We start from the raw sequence: 18,212 nt of genomic DNA, 5'->3' as shown, positions 1-18,212 counted from the left end.
AAATTACTACATTTTATTGACCCGCCTATGCCAATTGGTGTCCTATTTGGTGCATGTTCTCTCTAAAAGACTTCATCTTACATTCTTTTATTGTTGTGTTTTTGTAGGTTTTTCTGTCCTCCTCCATGTGTTTATCTGATGGGCTGTGGATGGAAGAAGAAGAGAGAGCAAATGGAGCGAGACGGCTGCACGGAGCAGGAGTCCCAGCCCTGTGCCTTCATTGGCATCGGCAACAGCGACCAGGAGATGCAGCAGCTAAACTTGGAGGGGAAGGTAATACACATATGCACTGATGCACAGATGTGGTGTTGAAACTGAAGCCAAATTTAAACTGCAAGAGCTATCGAGGCGAGGCAACTTTGCACACAGAGCCAAAACAATAAAATTAGCATGCCATTATTTTTCTCATGAATACACAAATCTTGCCTCCTCTCTGCAGAACTATTGCACAGCAAAAACATTGTACATCTCAGACTCAGACAAACGCAAGCACTTCATGCTGTCGGTGAAGATGTTTTACGGGAATAGCACAGACATCGGAGTCTTCCTCAGCAAGAGGATCAAAGTCATCTCCAAACCCTCCAAAAAAAAACAGTCCCTCAAGAACGCCGACCGTGAGTCTGTCAAATATCCACAGTTTATGTATTAAAGCATGGGTATATATTAATCCATGATGTGGAAGATATGACCGAATGAATGATGGTGCTCCTTTAAAGGGATAGTTCACCCAAAAATTTAAATTCTCTCATCATTTACTCACTTTCATGCTATCCCAGATATTTATGGCTTTCTTTCTACTGCAGAACACAAACAAAGATTTTTAGGAGAATATTTCAGCTCTGTAGGTCCATACAATGCAAGTGAAGGGTGCTCAAAACTTTGAAGCTCCAAAAAGCACATAAAGGAATCCTAAAAGCAATCCATATGATATTTATAGTAAAAAAGGACTTAAATATTGATCTCCTTCTCACCCGCGTGTATCATATCACTTCTGAAGACATGGATTAAACCACTGGAATTGTGTGGATTATGTGTGTGCTGCTTTTTATGTGCTTTTTTCATTTTAAATATCTGGTCACCATTCACTGGCATTGAAAGGACCTACAGAGCTGAAATATTATCCTAAAAGTCTTTGTGTTCTGCGGGAGCTTCAAAGTTTTGATCACCATTCACTTGCATTGTTTGGACCTATAGAGCTGAAATATTCTTCTAAATAATCTTCATTTGTGTTCTGCAGAAGAAAGTCATACACATCTGGGATGGCATGAAAGTGAGTAAATAATGAGAGAATTTTCCTTTTTGGGTGAAATATCCCTTTAATTGTGAATTTTATTCTGGAATGGGTTCAATTTAAAGGGATGGTTCACACAAAAATTTAAATTGTCATTTACTCAACCTGTTGTTTCAAACCCAGATTAATTGTTTTTCTGTGGATCACAAAAAATATTTAGCAGAATCTTCACATTGCTCTTGAACTTGAAAGCCATATTCCATGTCTTCTGAAGACGTGCAGTAGATTTGGGTGAGGAACAGAATATTATTTGCTGATAATCTTGCTAAAGATGAGTAAATGATGACATTTATTTTTAATAAATTTAATAAATTTTTGGGTGAACTATCCCTATATACATGTAGTTTAATTGATGTATTTGGGGTAGACTGAGTGTGTCCTTAGAACCCAATAAACTTAGAAAATACTGTGTATTTTTTTGAAAGGATTTAAAGTTATATTATATTTATGATGTTTAAATCCATTATTTACTTTACAGCTATGCACTGTATACACTTACCTTGCATTTAAATATGCACTAACTTTAAAAACAAAATTTTTGGACTAAAGTGCCAGTCTCTCTACCCATGTGATTACTTCTGACAGAGTTGTCTCTTATTTGTGTGCAGTCTGTATAGCGTCAGGAACAAAAGTGGCACTGTTTAATCGGCTTCGCTCTCAGACAGTCAGTACACGTTACCTGCATGTAGAGGGAGGAAACTTTCATGCCAGTTCACAGCAGTGGGGAGCCTTCTACATCCACCTCTGTAAGTCTAGCACACACCTCAGTTAGCACACACACATACACTTGCACATCTGTGGGTTACACATAGTTGCACACATCACTGTTAATTACACACACTTGTACACTCATACACAATTACTCACAGCTCTGTGGTGTAGTGTTGATGTCCTAATGGTTTAGGAACTGTGCTGGTACCACTAATTGGACAGCTGCTGTAATTTCTTTGTACATTCACAGTACAATCCTGTTCCCCTTCTCTCTTACTGACCTTTCTGTCTACTTCTACTATCCTCTAAAATAAAACACATTTTAAATATTTTATTTTAAAAAGAAGTGGAGAGAAGATATCTAGTTTACTTTATACTCTGCATCTTAAACAAAACTGGGAACCACTTTACAATAAGGTTTCATTTGTTACCATTAGTTAATGCTTTAGATATCATGAACTAACAATTAGCAATATTTTTAAACAAAATGTATTTATTTTTGTTTCTGTTAATTGATAAAACGCAATTGTTCATTGATAGTTCATGTTAGTTCATAGTGCATTGTTAACATTTACAACTTTTACTTATAAAAATGTATTAAATGTTGAAATTAACATTAACCAAGATTATACAATTCTGTAAAAGCATTGTTATTCATGTTAACAAATGTAGTTAACTAATGTTAATAAATGGAACCTTATTGTTAGTGTCAAAAACAGTTTAAAAGGCTTATTACAAAAAGCTTGGGAAAAAAAACTTTAAATCAAGTATAGGCTAACAAAATATTCTCTGTATAAAGATAGATAAAAAAAAAATGAAGATTAGTGTCAAACTGAAGACAAACTGATAACCCATAGGTGCGGTTCAACTTAATGTGACGCGTGTGGAGTGGAGGGGGGCGGGGCCGGGGCGGAATATCGCGCGCCCGGTCCCCAATCGGCCTGATGAGGCGCGCGAGGGACAGGGGCTGAAAATTTCATCAAAATGTTGGGGGGCAATAAACATAACAATTCTCAAGAGCAATTTTTGAAGGGGTTTTTTGTTGTTGCCCCGTTTGCATTTGTATTATTTTATTTCTTAAACAATTATTTTAAGAATATATCATTATATTATTTACAATACACATATTTTAATGATATTTTGGGGGGGGACAACCCTCAGATGGGGGGGGTCGCAATCTTAAGTCGTTAGATTAAATAAATCCACACATAGCTAGTTTAAGTCACTAGTTAAAGAATATTTGGGCTTTCCTAGCTCAGTACACATAATGAGTTAGGTCTCAAGCGTTTAAGCTGTTCGGCTACGCAGGTCGAGGCACACATAGAAAATTTGTTAATTAGCGTTACGCCATTTGGCTGTGGCCTAGGCACACCAAGCTAGCATGCATATGGCTTTTCGGAGCAGCAGCAGTACATAAGTCTTGGTGACAGATCTGCTTTTTTGGAGGGTTTGTGTTTTCTGTTTATGTGTTTGTGCAGCCTCCCTGCTTTGCTGGATGTCTATTTGTGCAGCAGCGCATATGCTCGATGCAGCATGTCTTGCATTTTGTCTCATTGTGCAGCAGCATGTCCACATGCTAACCCAGAATGTGTGTTTTTCTAGTAGTAGCAAGTCTCCAGTTCTAGTCCACCAAGACCAATATGCCATACCCAACATGCTAAATCTTTCCAAGAGTTGGCATGACTGAACACTAATAATAGGTACACGCACTTTTATGCGGGCAAGAGATGAAAGGAAAGCGGAGAAGGAGCGCATGTTTCTGGACTCTACAGGTTTCACAGCTTGCACTCTTTTCCCTTTGCTTTTCACGTGTGAAACGCCATATTAACAGTACAGTAATCAAACCTTTCATTTTTGTCATACCTCTCCCACTGCATCGTTCTTAACTGCTGAATCAAGTTTGTTGTCTTACAACAATAGCACTTAAATAGACAAATCATATATCAAATGAAAGCTCTCATTCCCAGGAATCAATATAAAGTATATTTTGCTGCCCTAATACCACAGTTCAAAAGATTTTTAAAGAATCACAAAGTGAAAAACATATATTTTATGAGCCGATCACTACTGTTGTCCAGCAGTAGCCAAAATCATTTTATCTGCTCTTGCCTTGGGAAGTATTCTGCAGATGAACCATTTTTTACTTGTCCATGAGCTTGCTTGTATGAATAATCCAATTGTATATCTTGTTAGAGATTCCTTAAAAAGTGGGAGGCACATATACAAACTGTTGTAATTCCTACACCGTTCACCTGATTTGGATGTAAATACCCTCAAATTAAAGCTGAAAGTCTGCAGTTAAAGCACATCTTGTTCGTTTCATTTCAAATCCATTGTGGTGGTGTATAGAGCCAAAAAGATTAGAATTGTGTCGATGTCCCAATATTTATGGACCTGACTGTACCTTTGCAAAAAAAAGACAATCTCAGCTTTCTATTATCACCTAGATTGAGCTTCTAGTCCACTCAGAGGCCAAGATATTCAATGAAACAATAGGCCCGTTCCCACCTACAGTCCTGGTACTTTTCCTTAAGTAGCTTTCTAGATGAGAACTTGTATGAGGAACGGAACAACCGAGGAGACATTTACCCCTGTTGCATTCGCATTCACATAGTTACCACCATAGTGTCATCATCTAGTTTTAACCATTTTTCTTCTGGCGTGGTTGGAATGGGCGATTCAATAGCAACAACACCAAAATCAACAACACCGATGGAGGATGCCGGAATCAGAGATACATTTTTGTTATAGCTGTTATACACAAGCTTTGGTTGCATTCGAAAAGTAGGTAGCTGCCTATTCGGTTTTTGGATGAATGTAACTATAAAGAAAATGGGTCTCTGAACAGTTTAAAAAGCACCTTATTTTATCCTACCTCCTTATACAGCCCCATGAAGGCAACATTTTCCCCTTTTCCCAGCTGAATTTAGTGGAAAACTTGTTGAAAGCACTATAAACCTATTTTAACACAATCTTTTTCAATAAAGGCTTTTATGATTAACATAAATTACTGTACTGAAATACTCACTGACTAAAAAAAAACATCTTGATGCATGCTATCATACAGTAACAGGCACGCAATACTTCCCTCGTGTAAACTAGATTTCATGACGATTTAGTCAGTGTATAATAGAGTTCAGTGACCCACTCTCCTAAACATCTGTTTATTTATATCCGTCATCCCAGAAAAAATGTGATGTTGTAATCCAGAAATCACTTTATTTATAGTCACAAAGTACAAACAGTACAGATGCAAAAAAAAACCTCAAAACATCTCCCGATGAAAACACACACACACACATTTGTGAAATAGGTTATCCTCTTTGTATACTTTGTTGGGTTTATTTTATTTCTAGCCTGCTACTCAGAGGTAAATTCCTCTTGAGTAGCAGGCTAGTGGGTAGTTGTTTACTAATGGAGGCTGTGGACTTGATGCTTTGTGTGTTATATGTTTTTGACCAGTCACAGGCTGCAGCACCTCCCACAGTCCCTATACACCCCCAAAGTACCTACTCTGGAGTAGAAGCTAAAAATCCCCCGAAAACTGTTCCGAGGCTTTTGTACCTGCAGTGGGAAAGGGCATAATAGGGGTGTTGCATTTACTGAAAACTAGACTGAATGTCTATGGATGAGCACAACTGTGTATAGAGCTCCACCTACATTTCAGATGCGCATATTGAGATGGAAGTACAAAAAATTCTTTTTTCTATTACTTGCTGCCACCTAGTAGAATAATATGTCTTTTTGAAGGGAAAAAGCGTGATCAGAACCAGAATTACATGCTAACAAATTTAGGACAGCAACGATTTTTTAAACTTCTGTTTATTATAACATTTTAAATGTATATGCATAATTAGTGTTTTTATTATTATTTAAAAAAAAAAATTATTTGAGTTTGAAAAATTGCATGCAGCAACCCAAAAATGCTCCGTAGTTGAAGAGGTTAAAGAATATGATATATGCATTGAAAAAAAACAACACAGAATCAAATTGTTTATCAAATTTCATTGTGCATCGAATCCGATTGAATCATTCTTAATGAATCGAATCAAAAACCTATGATTCGTGAGTTGAATTCACAAAGATTCACAAACCAAACCCTCTTGTAAATTACATACAGTAAAGCCAGCCAATCAGATTGGAGCTGGTCGTTGTAAGAAAGTTCTTGTCATTTTAATGTGCAGTATGCATCAAATGGTCCTTGAACTGAGTGTGGATATGCCGCCTGAGGCTTACACTAAATACCAAAGTAACCAATTGTTTTACTGTTGTATTTCAGTGGATGACGAGGAGTCAGAGGGGGAGGAGTTCACTGTGCGAGACGGCTACATTCACTATGGCCAAACTGTCAAACTCGTGTGCTCTGTGACGGGGATGGCTCTGCCTAGACTGGTAAGACCATGTCAGTGCATGTTTTCTTTTGTTTTGTTAAACTTTGTTTTGCACTGCTCTGAAGAAAGCTGCTTGGAGACATTAAAAAAACAAAGCAATTTATGTTGTTTACATCATACTTGTGCTAATACTCTTATCAACCCTCGTTCCTTCTTCCTCTCGCTGTCTTCTTCCCACACACACACACACAGATCATCCGTAAGGTGGATAAGCAGACCGCCTTGCTGGATGCAGATGACCCAGTCTCTCAGCTGCATAAGTGTGCCTTTTACCTGAAGGATACGGAGAGGATGTACCTGTGCCTTTCTCAAGAGAGGATCATCCAATTTCAAGTGAGAGATGTGCACTTGCATGCCAAAAAAGTTATTAGTAGTGATAGACCGACATCTGTGCCAGGCCAATACTTTTCTGTTTTGAGATTATCTGCATCAGCTTATAACTGTGCCTGATTGGCCGATTAACATACCACCTAGTGTCAGTTCCAAACAATTGTAAAATAAGTGTTTTTATTTTCAGTTCAGCAATTTTGTGTACATCTAAATTGTAGTAAGATTTTAAGGTACAGCCTTTTATCGCTTGCTGCTTTGTTACTTTTATCGCTTCATCTGATAAATATTGGAAAATAGAAGCATGTAGAAATGTGGACCCTCTATTTGTGCTCTTGCAGGCCACTCCATGCCCAAAGGAACCAAATAAAGAGATGATTAATGACGGTGCCTCCTGGACAATCATCAGCACTGATAAAGCAGAATACACCTTCTATGAGGGCATGGGCCCTGTACACACACCCGTAACACCTGTGCCTGTGGTCGAGAGCTTACAGGTAACACACACATTTAACCATCAACATGAGGACATACCATAGACCGCCATAGAGTGCAACAGTCTGGTTCCAAGAAGTAAAAATCCCATTTTTTTTTTTTTCATAGACATATTGATTTTTAACAATAACTTCAACCCTTCTTTGTTTAAAAATAATGACAACTGTGGTGTTCGGGTCAAAAATGACCCGTCAAGAGATTAGCAGTAGATTTACAGCACACTCATCTATTAATTATGAACTTGATAATTGACTAGGCTTACCTACATGTTTTCACACTGAATACAGGCTTGTACAGTAGAATTTGAACTGGAAAGGGTGCCACCTATTTGTGGGTTGTGGTACTACTCGTGTACAATAGATATGAAGTAAATCCTTAGTTTACTGTTAGGATTTACAGTTCATAAAATATGCTGATACATAGATTATTTGCATATTTACAAAAGAAAAACAGAATCATGGTTTATATTCTGCAACATTACAACCAAAGGAATATTGCAAAAAAGTTGAACAACTAGAAATAATTGATAGTGTGTAGGTGTTTGTGAAAGAGAGAGAGAGTGCTTGTGAAACCAGCAGTATTTATCCCCGGGCAGTGCTGGCCCTGCCTATTAACCGACATATGCGACTGCACAGGGCTCCTGTTGCCATCAGGGGTCTCCCTACCACGGATTCATAATAGCCAAACAATTATTTGCAGTAAGTGTTAATACAGTATCACTGGGCACACAACCCGGCTGTATGCATGCCAATAATATAAAAATTATTGCAAAATACGAGGTACCATTACGTGACACATAAAGCGCATTTCTTCCAACTGCCAGCGATGTAGTTAAGTTCAGTCACGATACTTGAAATACACTGATGTTGTTAGATTATATACAGTTGATAGTTTTGCATTTTTAAGATTTATGCTTTAAAATAAATAGACATGTTTATTTGCACAATGTAAGCTTGCTTAGTTGTTGAGGTTGGGTGTGTATGAATAGCTGTAAAATGGGGAGCCCCATTTTGAAAATCTGTTTAGGGCCTCCAAAATGCTAAGCCCAGCCCTGTACCTGGGTCAGATTTGACCCTTACATAAAAGGTGTAGACAAAGTTTGACATTCTATAAATATTAACAAGTATTCTAAAACGCAAAAAAATATTGTTTGTTTTTTCAACTGTGACTTCTCATATTAAACTTATAAAACGCTTATATGTAAGAATATTTAGCAATAAACGTAAAACATATTGTTTCTATACTTTACATCAACAAACTAAAATCAATTGTTGTTTTATGTCAATTGGTTTTTATTCAATGACATCATTCGCAAATACTTTCTTGCTTCAAATGAAAGTTTTTAATGTTGTGATTCACTTTGAAGCTGGCTGGTTTGGTTCATGGCTTATAACTCTTTTATGAAGGATTTTTATGAAAAGCCTATGGAACAAATAAGTGGAAAAAATGCTTCAGGACGGCTGAAAAAAGTGGCTGGGCACTGTTGTGCTCTATTGTTTACATGTGAATCTAATTTAAATTCTGTAAGCCAACCCTACTCCTGACAGAAAGCACTTTTTGAAAAATAAATCGTAATGAGGATGACCCCAATTGTTCCCAAAGGGAGGTTTTGTCAGATTTAGCTAAATTTAGGGGACAAAGACACGCACCCAAACACGGTTAAAATACAGTAAAGCATGCATCTCTTACTCACATTATCAAGTCTACACCTACATCTGAGAATTTCTGTCTCTGTGTGTGTGTGTGTGTGTGTGTGTGTGTGTGTGTGTGTTTGTGTGTGTGAGCAGTTAAATGGTGGTGGAGATGTAGCAATGCTGGAGCTAACAGGACAAAACTTTACTCCAAATCTGCGGGTGTGGTTTGGTGATGTCGAGGCTGAGACCATGTACAGGTATGACACCAGTTTGGACTCGCATATTATAATAGAAATCCATAGGACACCGAATTAAGAAGCCAGGAGGATTTGTAATTGTTCTTTATAATATCCTTGTAGGGAAATGAATTTGCTGAATAGGCTTACACAAAATATTTACATTAAAGAACTTTATATCTTTGTTTTTAGGCATCATTTAGATCTTTGCAATAAGCATGAATTTGAAGCCTCATAAACCTGTTTGATGCAGCAGTATGATTGGCATGTTAAGCATGGCATGTTTAGATTTGTTCATTGAAGTGCTAGTAAAAGCCAAGTGAACAAGAACCCACATTGATTAAAGAGATAGTTCACCCAAAATGAAAATGTTCTCATCATTTACTCACCCTCGGGTCATCCCAGATGTGTAAGACTTTCTTTCTTCTGCAGAACACAAAATGTAGATTTTTAGAAGAATATTTCAGCTCTGTAGGTCCAAACAATGCAAGTCAAAAGGGTCCAAAAAAGCACATAAAGGCAGCATAAAAGTAATCCATATGACTCCAGTGGTTAATACAATGTTTTAAGAAGCGATATGATACGTGTACATGAGAAACAGATCAATAATTAAGTCCTTTTTTTAATGTCAATCTCCACTTTCACGTTCACATTCTTCTTCTTGGCGATTTGCATTCTTTGAGTGTGTCACCACCTACTGGGCATGGAGGAGAATTTATAGTAAAAAGGGACTTAAATATCGGTTTGTTTCTCACCCAAACTTATCAGATCGCTTCTGAAGATATAGATTTGACCACTAGAGTCTTATTGATGACTTTTATGCTGCCTTTATCTGCTTTATGGAGCTTCAAAGTTTTGGACCCTGACTTGCATTGTATGGACCTACAGTGCTGAAAATTTATTCTAAAAATCTTTGTTTGTGTTCTGCAGAAGAAATAAAGTCATACACATGGGATGGCATGAGGGTGAGTAAATAAGAAACAAACTTTTTTGGGTGAAATATCTCTTTATTCTTTGCTTAAGCCTTTTGTGGTCATTAAAAGCAAATATGTACCACAAGCATTGAAGCAAACTGAATTATTAATTGACAATATTGCCTCTGTAGGTGCGGAGAAAGCATGCTCTGTGTAGTTCCTGACATCTCGGCGTTCCGTGAGGGTTGGCGATGGGTGCGGCAGCCGGTGCAGGTCCCAGTAACGCTGGTCAGAAATGACGGTATCATCTATTCCACAACGCTCACGTTCACGTACACGCCCGAACCTGGCCCACGTCCACACTGCAGCGCAGCCGGAGCTATCCTTCGAACGGGCAACACCGGTTTGCTTTCAACGACCGGTAACAGCGTGGGAGGGAATGGAGAAACAGCACCTTACGGCACCAACAGCACGACTAACGCTGTCACAGCGTCATCGTCTAATGCATCCGCAGCTTTGGTGTTATAACACATGCAGCAATGCTAACAAACTTGCAACATCCTATGTGTGAAAAAAATTACTACATTACAAACTGTTTGAAAAAGTGCTGCATATTGATTTTAAGAATAACATCCCTGGACAGAGGAGACGGAAATCAAGGATTTTGCTAATTTAAGGGGGAAAACCTGTGGCAAGGACAAAATATTTGATATATGGTTCTCCTGCGCCCTCTATTGGATTTCTCCAAGGAGCCGGACTGGTGCTAGCAATACAGTAGACAATGCCTGAGTACAAACTCATAATTGGCAGAACACCAGCACCTATTAAAAGGTGCAGAAGAGACCACAGCAATGATACATCAGCAATGTAAAAAAACAAAACAAAAAAAAAAAATGCATCAATTGACATTCTGTTTCTTCCCTTCCGTTTAGTCTCTTGTTTCTTCCTTCTGGTCTGAATGTGTGATTGGGCGAGATGTATCATAGCCTGGAAGGTTTAAACTCTTCGAAAAAGGGTCACATTTAAATTGTGAAAATAACAGTTTTTATGGACCAAGGATATTGTATAAGCTTTTGTGAAGGTACATTTTTCTCCATACCCTTTTTTTTTATATCAAACAAATAGTACGCTTTTGTTACCAAATAGGTTCTATTCTTCCTGAGGTTTCACCTTTTTGTTGTTTGTCCATTTGACTTTTGTACATAGCTACTTTCATGTAGTTTGACAAACATCTGTTTGCTCAGACTTCGGTTTTGATACTTTGTATTTTTCTAATATCGTTTTTTCCTCTCTCTCTCAGTTCGGTATAGTTGTTTTAATTCTGCATTTGGGAGAAGCTCAGAGGGCCTATTTTTATCATTCGTGTTTTTTTTTTTTTAAGTCTTTAAAAAGAAAGAGCTTTAAGCAATGCCTCTGCCTTGCCTGCATTACATTATGCGCTATGCTTCCTTTAAGCATTTCATCGACATCTCACAAAAGGAACAATGCCATCTTCCTATGTCTTATTTGGGAATCTAAACCAGAAACCATGTGATATACTGTATAATATAGATGCCTATTATAGGTTTTTAATGCCTCGTCAAAACGGTAGCCATAGTGTAGTACATCTTGTATGTTCTAGAGCACACGTAGGTTGTCGCATATCAATAATCAAAAAAATGCGCAGCAGTTGGATGTTTTTAATATGAAAGTTCTTACGAGAGTTAAGACTCCTACCATGATCCATTTAAGTGATGTTTTTTAATGTTTCTTTTGTAAAAATCCATTTTTTTGTCTTCCAAACTTCCATTTGCATTTTGTAAAATTGTCTAAAAAAAAAAAAAATGAGTGATTTGGAGATATACTCTACCATTAGATGTGGCCTTACTGTAAGGGTTCCAGGTTCAGTTCACCCCTTTAAAAAGGAGGTTGTCGAACATGACCGGTGGAACCAAGCCTTGCATTTTGAACATTTTACATGGGATTTTTGATATTTAAACGTTGCTCCCTAAACGTTCTTTCCTTTTCGTTCAGATTGAAAAGATTTAAATGTGTTCTAGAAATGAACATACCCAAAGATATTATATTGCATTGTTGTCTCTCTCTTTTTTTATATATATTTGAGGAGTATTTAGGGATTCGTGGCCTCTCGCTATCCAAACGTAGGAAGCTTTACTCCGTTGGTCATTTGATTTGTTTATCGTGGCCTTGGTGAGTGTAGTATTAATGGCAAAAAGAAAACTAGCCCTAATTAACTCATCAACCAGCACTAATCGTGTTTTGTGACTTTCTTTTTTCTGTACAGTAATTTAACTTTTGAATTGTATGTCTACTTGTAAAAAAAAAAAGAAAGAAAGAAGAAAAAGCTAAAACCTAAAGTTTACTTCAGTTTTGACGCGAACGCTTAGCATTTGCGTAGTCGAATGCGAACCTTTCTAAATATACTTCATTTGACTGCACGCACATACACAGGTGGTTAGCGCATGTTCACTACGACTGCAGTGAGATACTACACTATTTTTCCTCAGTAGTTTAGACACACAAAGATGTCTTCATATAACTTCAGACTCGAGTTTTACAAATGCAGGTCTCTCCAGACCTCCTAACACACGCGTTTACTGTTGTCGTTTCCAGCTTAATCTCCTGTTGTTTAGCGGTGATTACATCTTCTTCAACGGCTCAAATACTGTCATTCCAGGCGCATTCAAAGACGCGGTTTCAAAAAGCGGGCTGCGCGCGTTTAGTGCTGGAACACAATGCTGATGACGAAATTTGCGTCACGCATCCTGCGCGCTGAGTCGCGCTGGATTCACACATCCTCCGTTAGCGATGTGCGAGTGGCGCGTTTTCCTTTCGGCGCCCATATTAACAGATTACACCGTTTATAATGCAAGCATGAGTCACGAGGTGACACATCCCAAAAGCATCCCCAGGGATTGATTACCGACTGGGCCAATGGGGCCAGTGCCCAGGGAAACTTTTGGGTGGGCCTCAATAAAAATTAATGGGCCATTTTTTTTAAATCCAAATTTTCGTTTACAAGAGAGAAGCGGCACATTCAAACAGTTCTTTCACATTTTCAGAAATCAGAATTTGTTACATTTTTGCAAATTATTTTAGAAATATATATTTGAAGTCAAAGAATAATCTCTAATATTCTGGGTGGGCCTGGGTCCAATTTGGGTGAGCACAGGCCCACCCTTGGCTACGCCGCTTAGCTCAACAGCTCCGGTTGCAGTACAACACTAAAATAATCAGGAGATTTTAGAAAAGACACAAAAGCAATTGAAACGTATTCAAACCGAACCTATAGTACACTTCAGTTCATATGTCTTCATGCAAGTAAACTGAATAAAATAACTTGATAAAGGAAATAATTAATAAACTGCCAGACCGTTTACTAATCAATGTGTATTGGTGAATAGTATAGATGGCATTAACCAATCACAACCAAGTGTGCTGATAAAGATGAAGTGCACGTGACCGCCCGCTGTTGTCCTTGAAGCAGCAATGTCCTTATTAAAGAAAAAGCTTGGTGTAGGACCCCATAGATAACTTTATTTTCTGCGCTGATGTTTCTCAATGTGAACGTCCAATGTGACTGCGTCGCTCACGGAGTATGTGTGAACCCGGCGTCAGCGTTCACGTCAGACTGAAGTATACTTTGGGCTTAAAAGAAAGAAAAACCACCTTCAGCTATTTTGTTATTCTTTTGTTTCTATGGCTCTTAACACAGTTATGTCCTGTCGGTGTATCCTGTCAAAACAGTTGGGTGTTTAGTGTCCAAATTTGTTTGAACTTTTATATGTTACTGTCCTGATAGTGAACAGACATCGCTGGACTAGAAACATGGAAGTTACTGGCCTTTAAATGTGTCTCTCTCTCAAAGATGTAAGCATACAGCAATACTGTATAGGTCACTTTGTGTGTCTTGGTGTGTGGAAATAGCCACTGATTTTCACCAGCCTGATCCATAGTTTATGTGGTCATGAAGAACAGCTGGCTCAACTGGAGTCATATTCACGTTCTTTTACACCTTGTTCATACTAATTTAATCGACACCTTTTTTTGACCTTTCTTGGTAGATTTTTAGATTTGTGTGGATACTACAGTGTCTTCCTAACTTGGAAAATCTGTAGTGTAGTACATGTCGTTGACCTGTCAAAAAGGCAATACTCCAGCATTGTATGTAGTATATTTTGGGGAAAAACTGTAACTTGAATGTTTTTTGCAAAAAAGTTCACTTATTGCCTCCACTAGTTTTTTTTATACCCCTCTTCTGCTAAAAATGTCTTTATCCTTTGGCATCCCAAAAATCTTCCATGAGGTAGTTTCACTTCTGAATTCTTGAAGATGCCCTAAAACTCTTGCACTCGGTTTGCCAGAATTTTTTGCATAACAAACCATACTTGACTTTTATTTGATCATATACTTGCAATATCAATTGCACACTTCCATTTCGGGGAAAGAATGGACACATGTATGCATACGTTTTCCCATTATAGGTCATTTGTCAGCGATGTTGAACTCCCACAATAAACAGTCCGTTTTAGTTCCTCACATTTGATATTGTCTAATAGTTTTTTGTGGAGGAAAAAGTGTCATTGTGAGAGCTTACCATACAATGTGGTATTGTATTTTTCTATTGTTTTATTTTTGTAATTATTTTTAAAATGCTTCCCTTGATTTAAATGGTTTCCCCACCCCAAAAAGAAAGAAAAATTGCTTTAAGCCAGTCCGCCTTGAAACGTGACAGCATTGTTGAAACAATTCCTACATGAACTAAAGAAAGCTGTTTGCCATTTAAGACCCATTTATCCACTTTGACTTTATCATGTGTTTTTGTTTGCACAGCACAATATATCGTCATTTACACATTTATTTTTAAACCATTGGTCACTCTGAATGCTGCCTATGTTCCACATTTTGTTTACATTGTGGTTTTTGCTCTCTGAACAAACCAATAGACAATCTTGCTGTTTTCACTGTTTACATTGATTTGTTTTTAAGGTGTTGAGCTTTAGAATGAAGGATCTGTTCAATCCCCTGTCTGAATCTGACATTGTTAAACTTTGTATTTAAAGTGACTGGATGACACATTTTTAGTTCTAATTCTAGTTATTTTCAGTCAATCATTAAATCAGTTGAAGAGGTCAAACATTGTTTTTAATTTAGTGTCAGAGGCGTGTATATATGGATTATGTACCGAGCCTTAAAAACGCATTTAATGGCAAACCTGAGTAAACAAATAATCTGTTTTATATTTCCAAGTGTGTGATCGATTTTCAGAGTCAGCTGGCATCATTTCTGTGTTTCTGCTGTTTATATCTTTCATTGATCTCTGCTTTTCCAAAAACTTTTTTTTCTTTCTTTTTTTCTAAATGAGCTCTGATCAGTGTAAAAGTGATGATGGGTGTATGTCGTCTAATATGCCAAATGTCTTCGACTTTCAAAGTTTCAAAGATATTGCAATAGTTATGATGGAAAGAGAATGGGGGGAAAATAAAGGCTTACACCACGCCATAGTAAAACATACTGGTCATTGTAATACGTACTCTTTTACAGAATTGAATGTTGTGTTCATATCTAACGACTAAATAGCAAGAGCTTGAATTGGCCATAATGTTATCTTGCTTTGCCAAAAATTTAAATTAGGCCACCATGATTTCTGTTGCCATCAAGATGGTACAGAGTTACCACATCATTGCAAAGTAATACAACTGTAGTCTCTTGCCACAATTTTTGCACTTGGAGTAAACCACATTTGTCACATTTGACTAGTTGCTTAGAAAATTTAAAGTACACTTTTCATGTACAGAAATTCTGGTGTGCCTAATTTGATGCTCTGTGCTTGGCTTTATGTGTGCAGTTCCTCCTCCACCGTTCTTACTCATCCTCTTGCTATCAGATGTGTATGACTTTTGCTGAACACAAAGATTTTTAGAAAATATATCGGCACTGTAGGTCCATAAAATTCATGTAAATGGTGGCCAGAATTTCAGAGAGAAAGTGAAAATGGAGATTTATAGTAAAAAGAACTTCAATATAGATCTGTTTCTCACCCACACCCATCATGTCATTTCTGAAGACACTGATTAAACCACTGGAGTCGTCTAGATCACTTTTATGCTGCCTTGATGTGCTTTTTGGTCAAAGTTCTGGTCACCATTCACTTGCATTAAACAGACCTATAGAGCTGAGATATTCTTCTAAAAATCTTTATTTGTGTTCTGCAGAAGAAAGAATGTCATACACATTTGGGATGGCGTAAGGGTGAGGATATGATGAGAGAATTTTCCCTTTAAATTTTCACTTCCTGTTTGTCTGTAAGTCAGTCTTCTGTTTGTTTTTCTTTTGCTCTTTTTCCTTCTCAGTCTGTTGTAGTTATACTATTCAGAGGTATCAGTATGGTAGCAATCTCAGTCCTTCATTTGCGCTGATGTTAGGATCATATGCCCTGCGTGAAGCAAGGGGGCAGTTTAAAAAAAACAAACAGTTCTTTTCATTTGTCTGTTTGATTGATTTTGTACATATTGCACCTGCTCAGTGCCATATGTCATGAAATAATAAAATTGCAATATTGGCATAAAAAAAACTAAATAAAAGTGAGATTTATTTCCTTTGTATTTCTTTTTTATTCAGTGCTTTTACTACAGCAACCTACAAGACCTGACTGAATAGACTTGAATATCAGGTTACCTTCCTTCACTGGAAAGGATTTCTCAGTATGTCAACATACATAACTGTTAAGCACCACCCAGTAAGCCAAGTAGGTCACTCTATGCGATGAGTCGTTTTAGCAGGCTACTTTTATAATCAAAGATGATAGATTAATGTGATGAAGCAAAAAATGTTTTGGTATCCCTTATCTAGGAGAGGAGGGAGGGAGGGGGGGCGGGGGGGGGGTTGAAAGGAACATTTTAGTTCAACCCCCAAGGTGTATTTTGTACAAAGCACTTCTAAAATATTAATATAATAGATGATGTGAAGTGCTTTGACATATGTCAGCCTGGATACCATCAATATTTATATATTGTTGGTTTTTTGTTTTTAGTAAGTCAAATATGTAAAATTTTGATGTGGTTTGACATTGTAGCATTTTGAATGGTTAATTTCCTGGTATACACATTAGACAAATGATTGAGACTTTACATCATTTAATGCCAGTGAGTATAGACATAACTTGTCAGACATATGTGCATTCTCAATGTCCGAATAAACATTGACATTGAGACTGTCCATTCATAATGAAACACATGGTGAATTATCTGATGATTGTGCTATTAAATAACACAAAATGTATCATTTTAAAGAAAGCAAGAAATACAAATGGGAGTTTGGCATATAGGAATGCTATAAACAAATATTACAATACTCAATGACCTACAATTTGTACTATGCTTGAAAATAGCCCAGATGCCAGCAGCAACATTGGGAAGGTCCTTTGAAGTGGGCAACAGGTGTGAAAACCCTCAAACTGATATTTTTATATAATCTGAGCCGAAGAGAGTTTACGTTTTGCACGAATATGTAACATACATGTATCATAATGATAATTAAATATGTGTGGACGTCCTTGGAGGCAATATGATTTCACAAATATCACATTTATGCAAGTGCTTAAATGTTAGTTTAGTTTTACTTACCAGGTCTGCGCACTGCTCAGCCGTGGTAGCGATCTCTCAAAGCATGAACAGAACTTTCTCAAAACATTTGGACAATTGCTTTGTCTGTTCAACATAGAAATAAAGTTAAATATAAAGCAAACCAAATTCATTTTCCTTCTTTAACAGGGAACTGCAGGTTGGCCAGAATATTGGAAAGCCATAAGGTCAACACAAGACTTGTGTTTTGTTGTAATATCCAACATTAATGGGACAGTTTCCTTCAAAAATGATATTTCTCTCATCATCTAATCACCCTCTTGCGCTCTCAAACTCTAACTCAATTGAAGATATATAAAAGGTTACATGATGGGTTTTTGTCCAATTTTGTAAAATTTTGTACAATGCAAGTCAATGGGGTCCAAAAATGTCATGCTCTGAAAAACACATAAAGACGGCATAAAGTGATCCATACGACTCGAGTGGTTTAGTCCATGTCTTCTGAAGTGATGTGATAGCTTTGAGCAAGAAACAGTCTGAAATATAAGTTCTTGGCATCCAGTCTGACTGGAACACAGGTTTCACGATGGTGTCTTTGAAGCTGCACGTGGTTTACAGGTACTCAATTCT

General features: G+C 37.3%; 1 protein-coding gene across 1 annotated transcript in view; it reads left to right on the top strand.

Moving 5' to 3' along the window:
* The window catches only part of LOC127658806 (recombining binding protein suppressor of hairless), a 68,349-nt gene extending 51,790 nt beyond the window's left edge, over positions 1 to 16,559 (top strand). The window contains exons 4-11 of the mRNA XM_052148353.1: positions 108 to 273; positions 440 to 614; positions 1,900 to 2,037; positions 6,282 to 6,394; positions 6,586 to 6,726; positions 7,062 to 7,217; positions 9,003 to 9,106; positions 10,191 to 16,559. Coding sequence (XP_052004313.1) covers positions 108 to 273; positions 440 to 614; positions 1,900 to 2,037; positions 6,282 to 6,394; positions 6,586 to 6,726; positions 7,062 to 7,217; positions 9,003 to 9,106; positions 10,191 to 10,527 — 1,330 coding nt within the window. The 3' untranslated portion in view covers positions 10,528 to 16,559. The remainder of the gene's footprint in view (positions 1 to 107; positions 274 to 439; positions 615 to 1,899; positions 2,038 to 6,281; positions 6,395 to 6,585; positions 6,727 to 7,061; positions 7,218 to 9,002; positions 9,107 to 10,190) is intronic.
* The last annotated feature ends 1,653 nt before the right edge of the window (positions 16,560 to 18,212 follow it).

This window comes from Xyrauchen texanus, chromosome 2 (assembly GCF_025860055.1).
Source record: "Xyrauchen texanus isolate HMW12.3.18 chromosome 2, RBS_HiC_50CHRs, whole genome shotgun sequence".
Taxonomy (NCBI): domain Eukaryota; kingdom Metazoa; phylum Chordata; class Actinopteri; order Cypriniformes; family Catostomidae; genus Xyrauchen; species Xyrauchen texanus.
The sequence above is the reverse complement of the archived record's forward strand: the minus strand, read 5'-3'. Positions and strand labels throughout refer to the sequence as shown.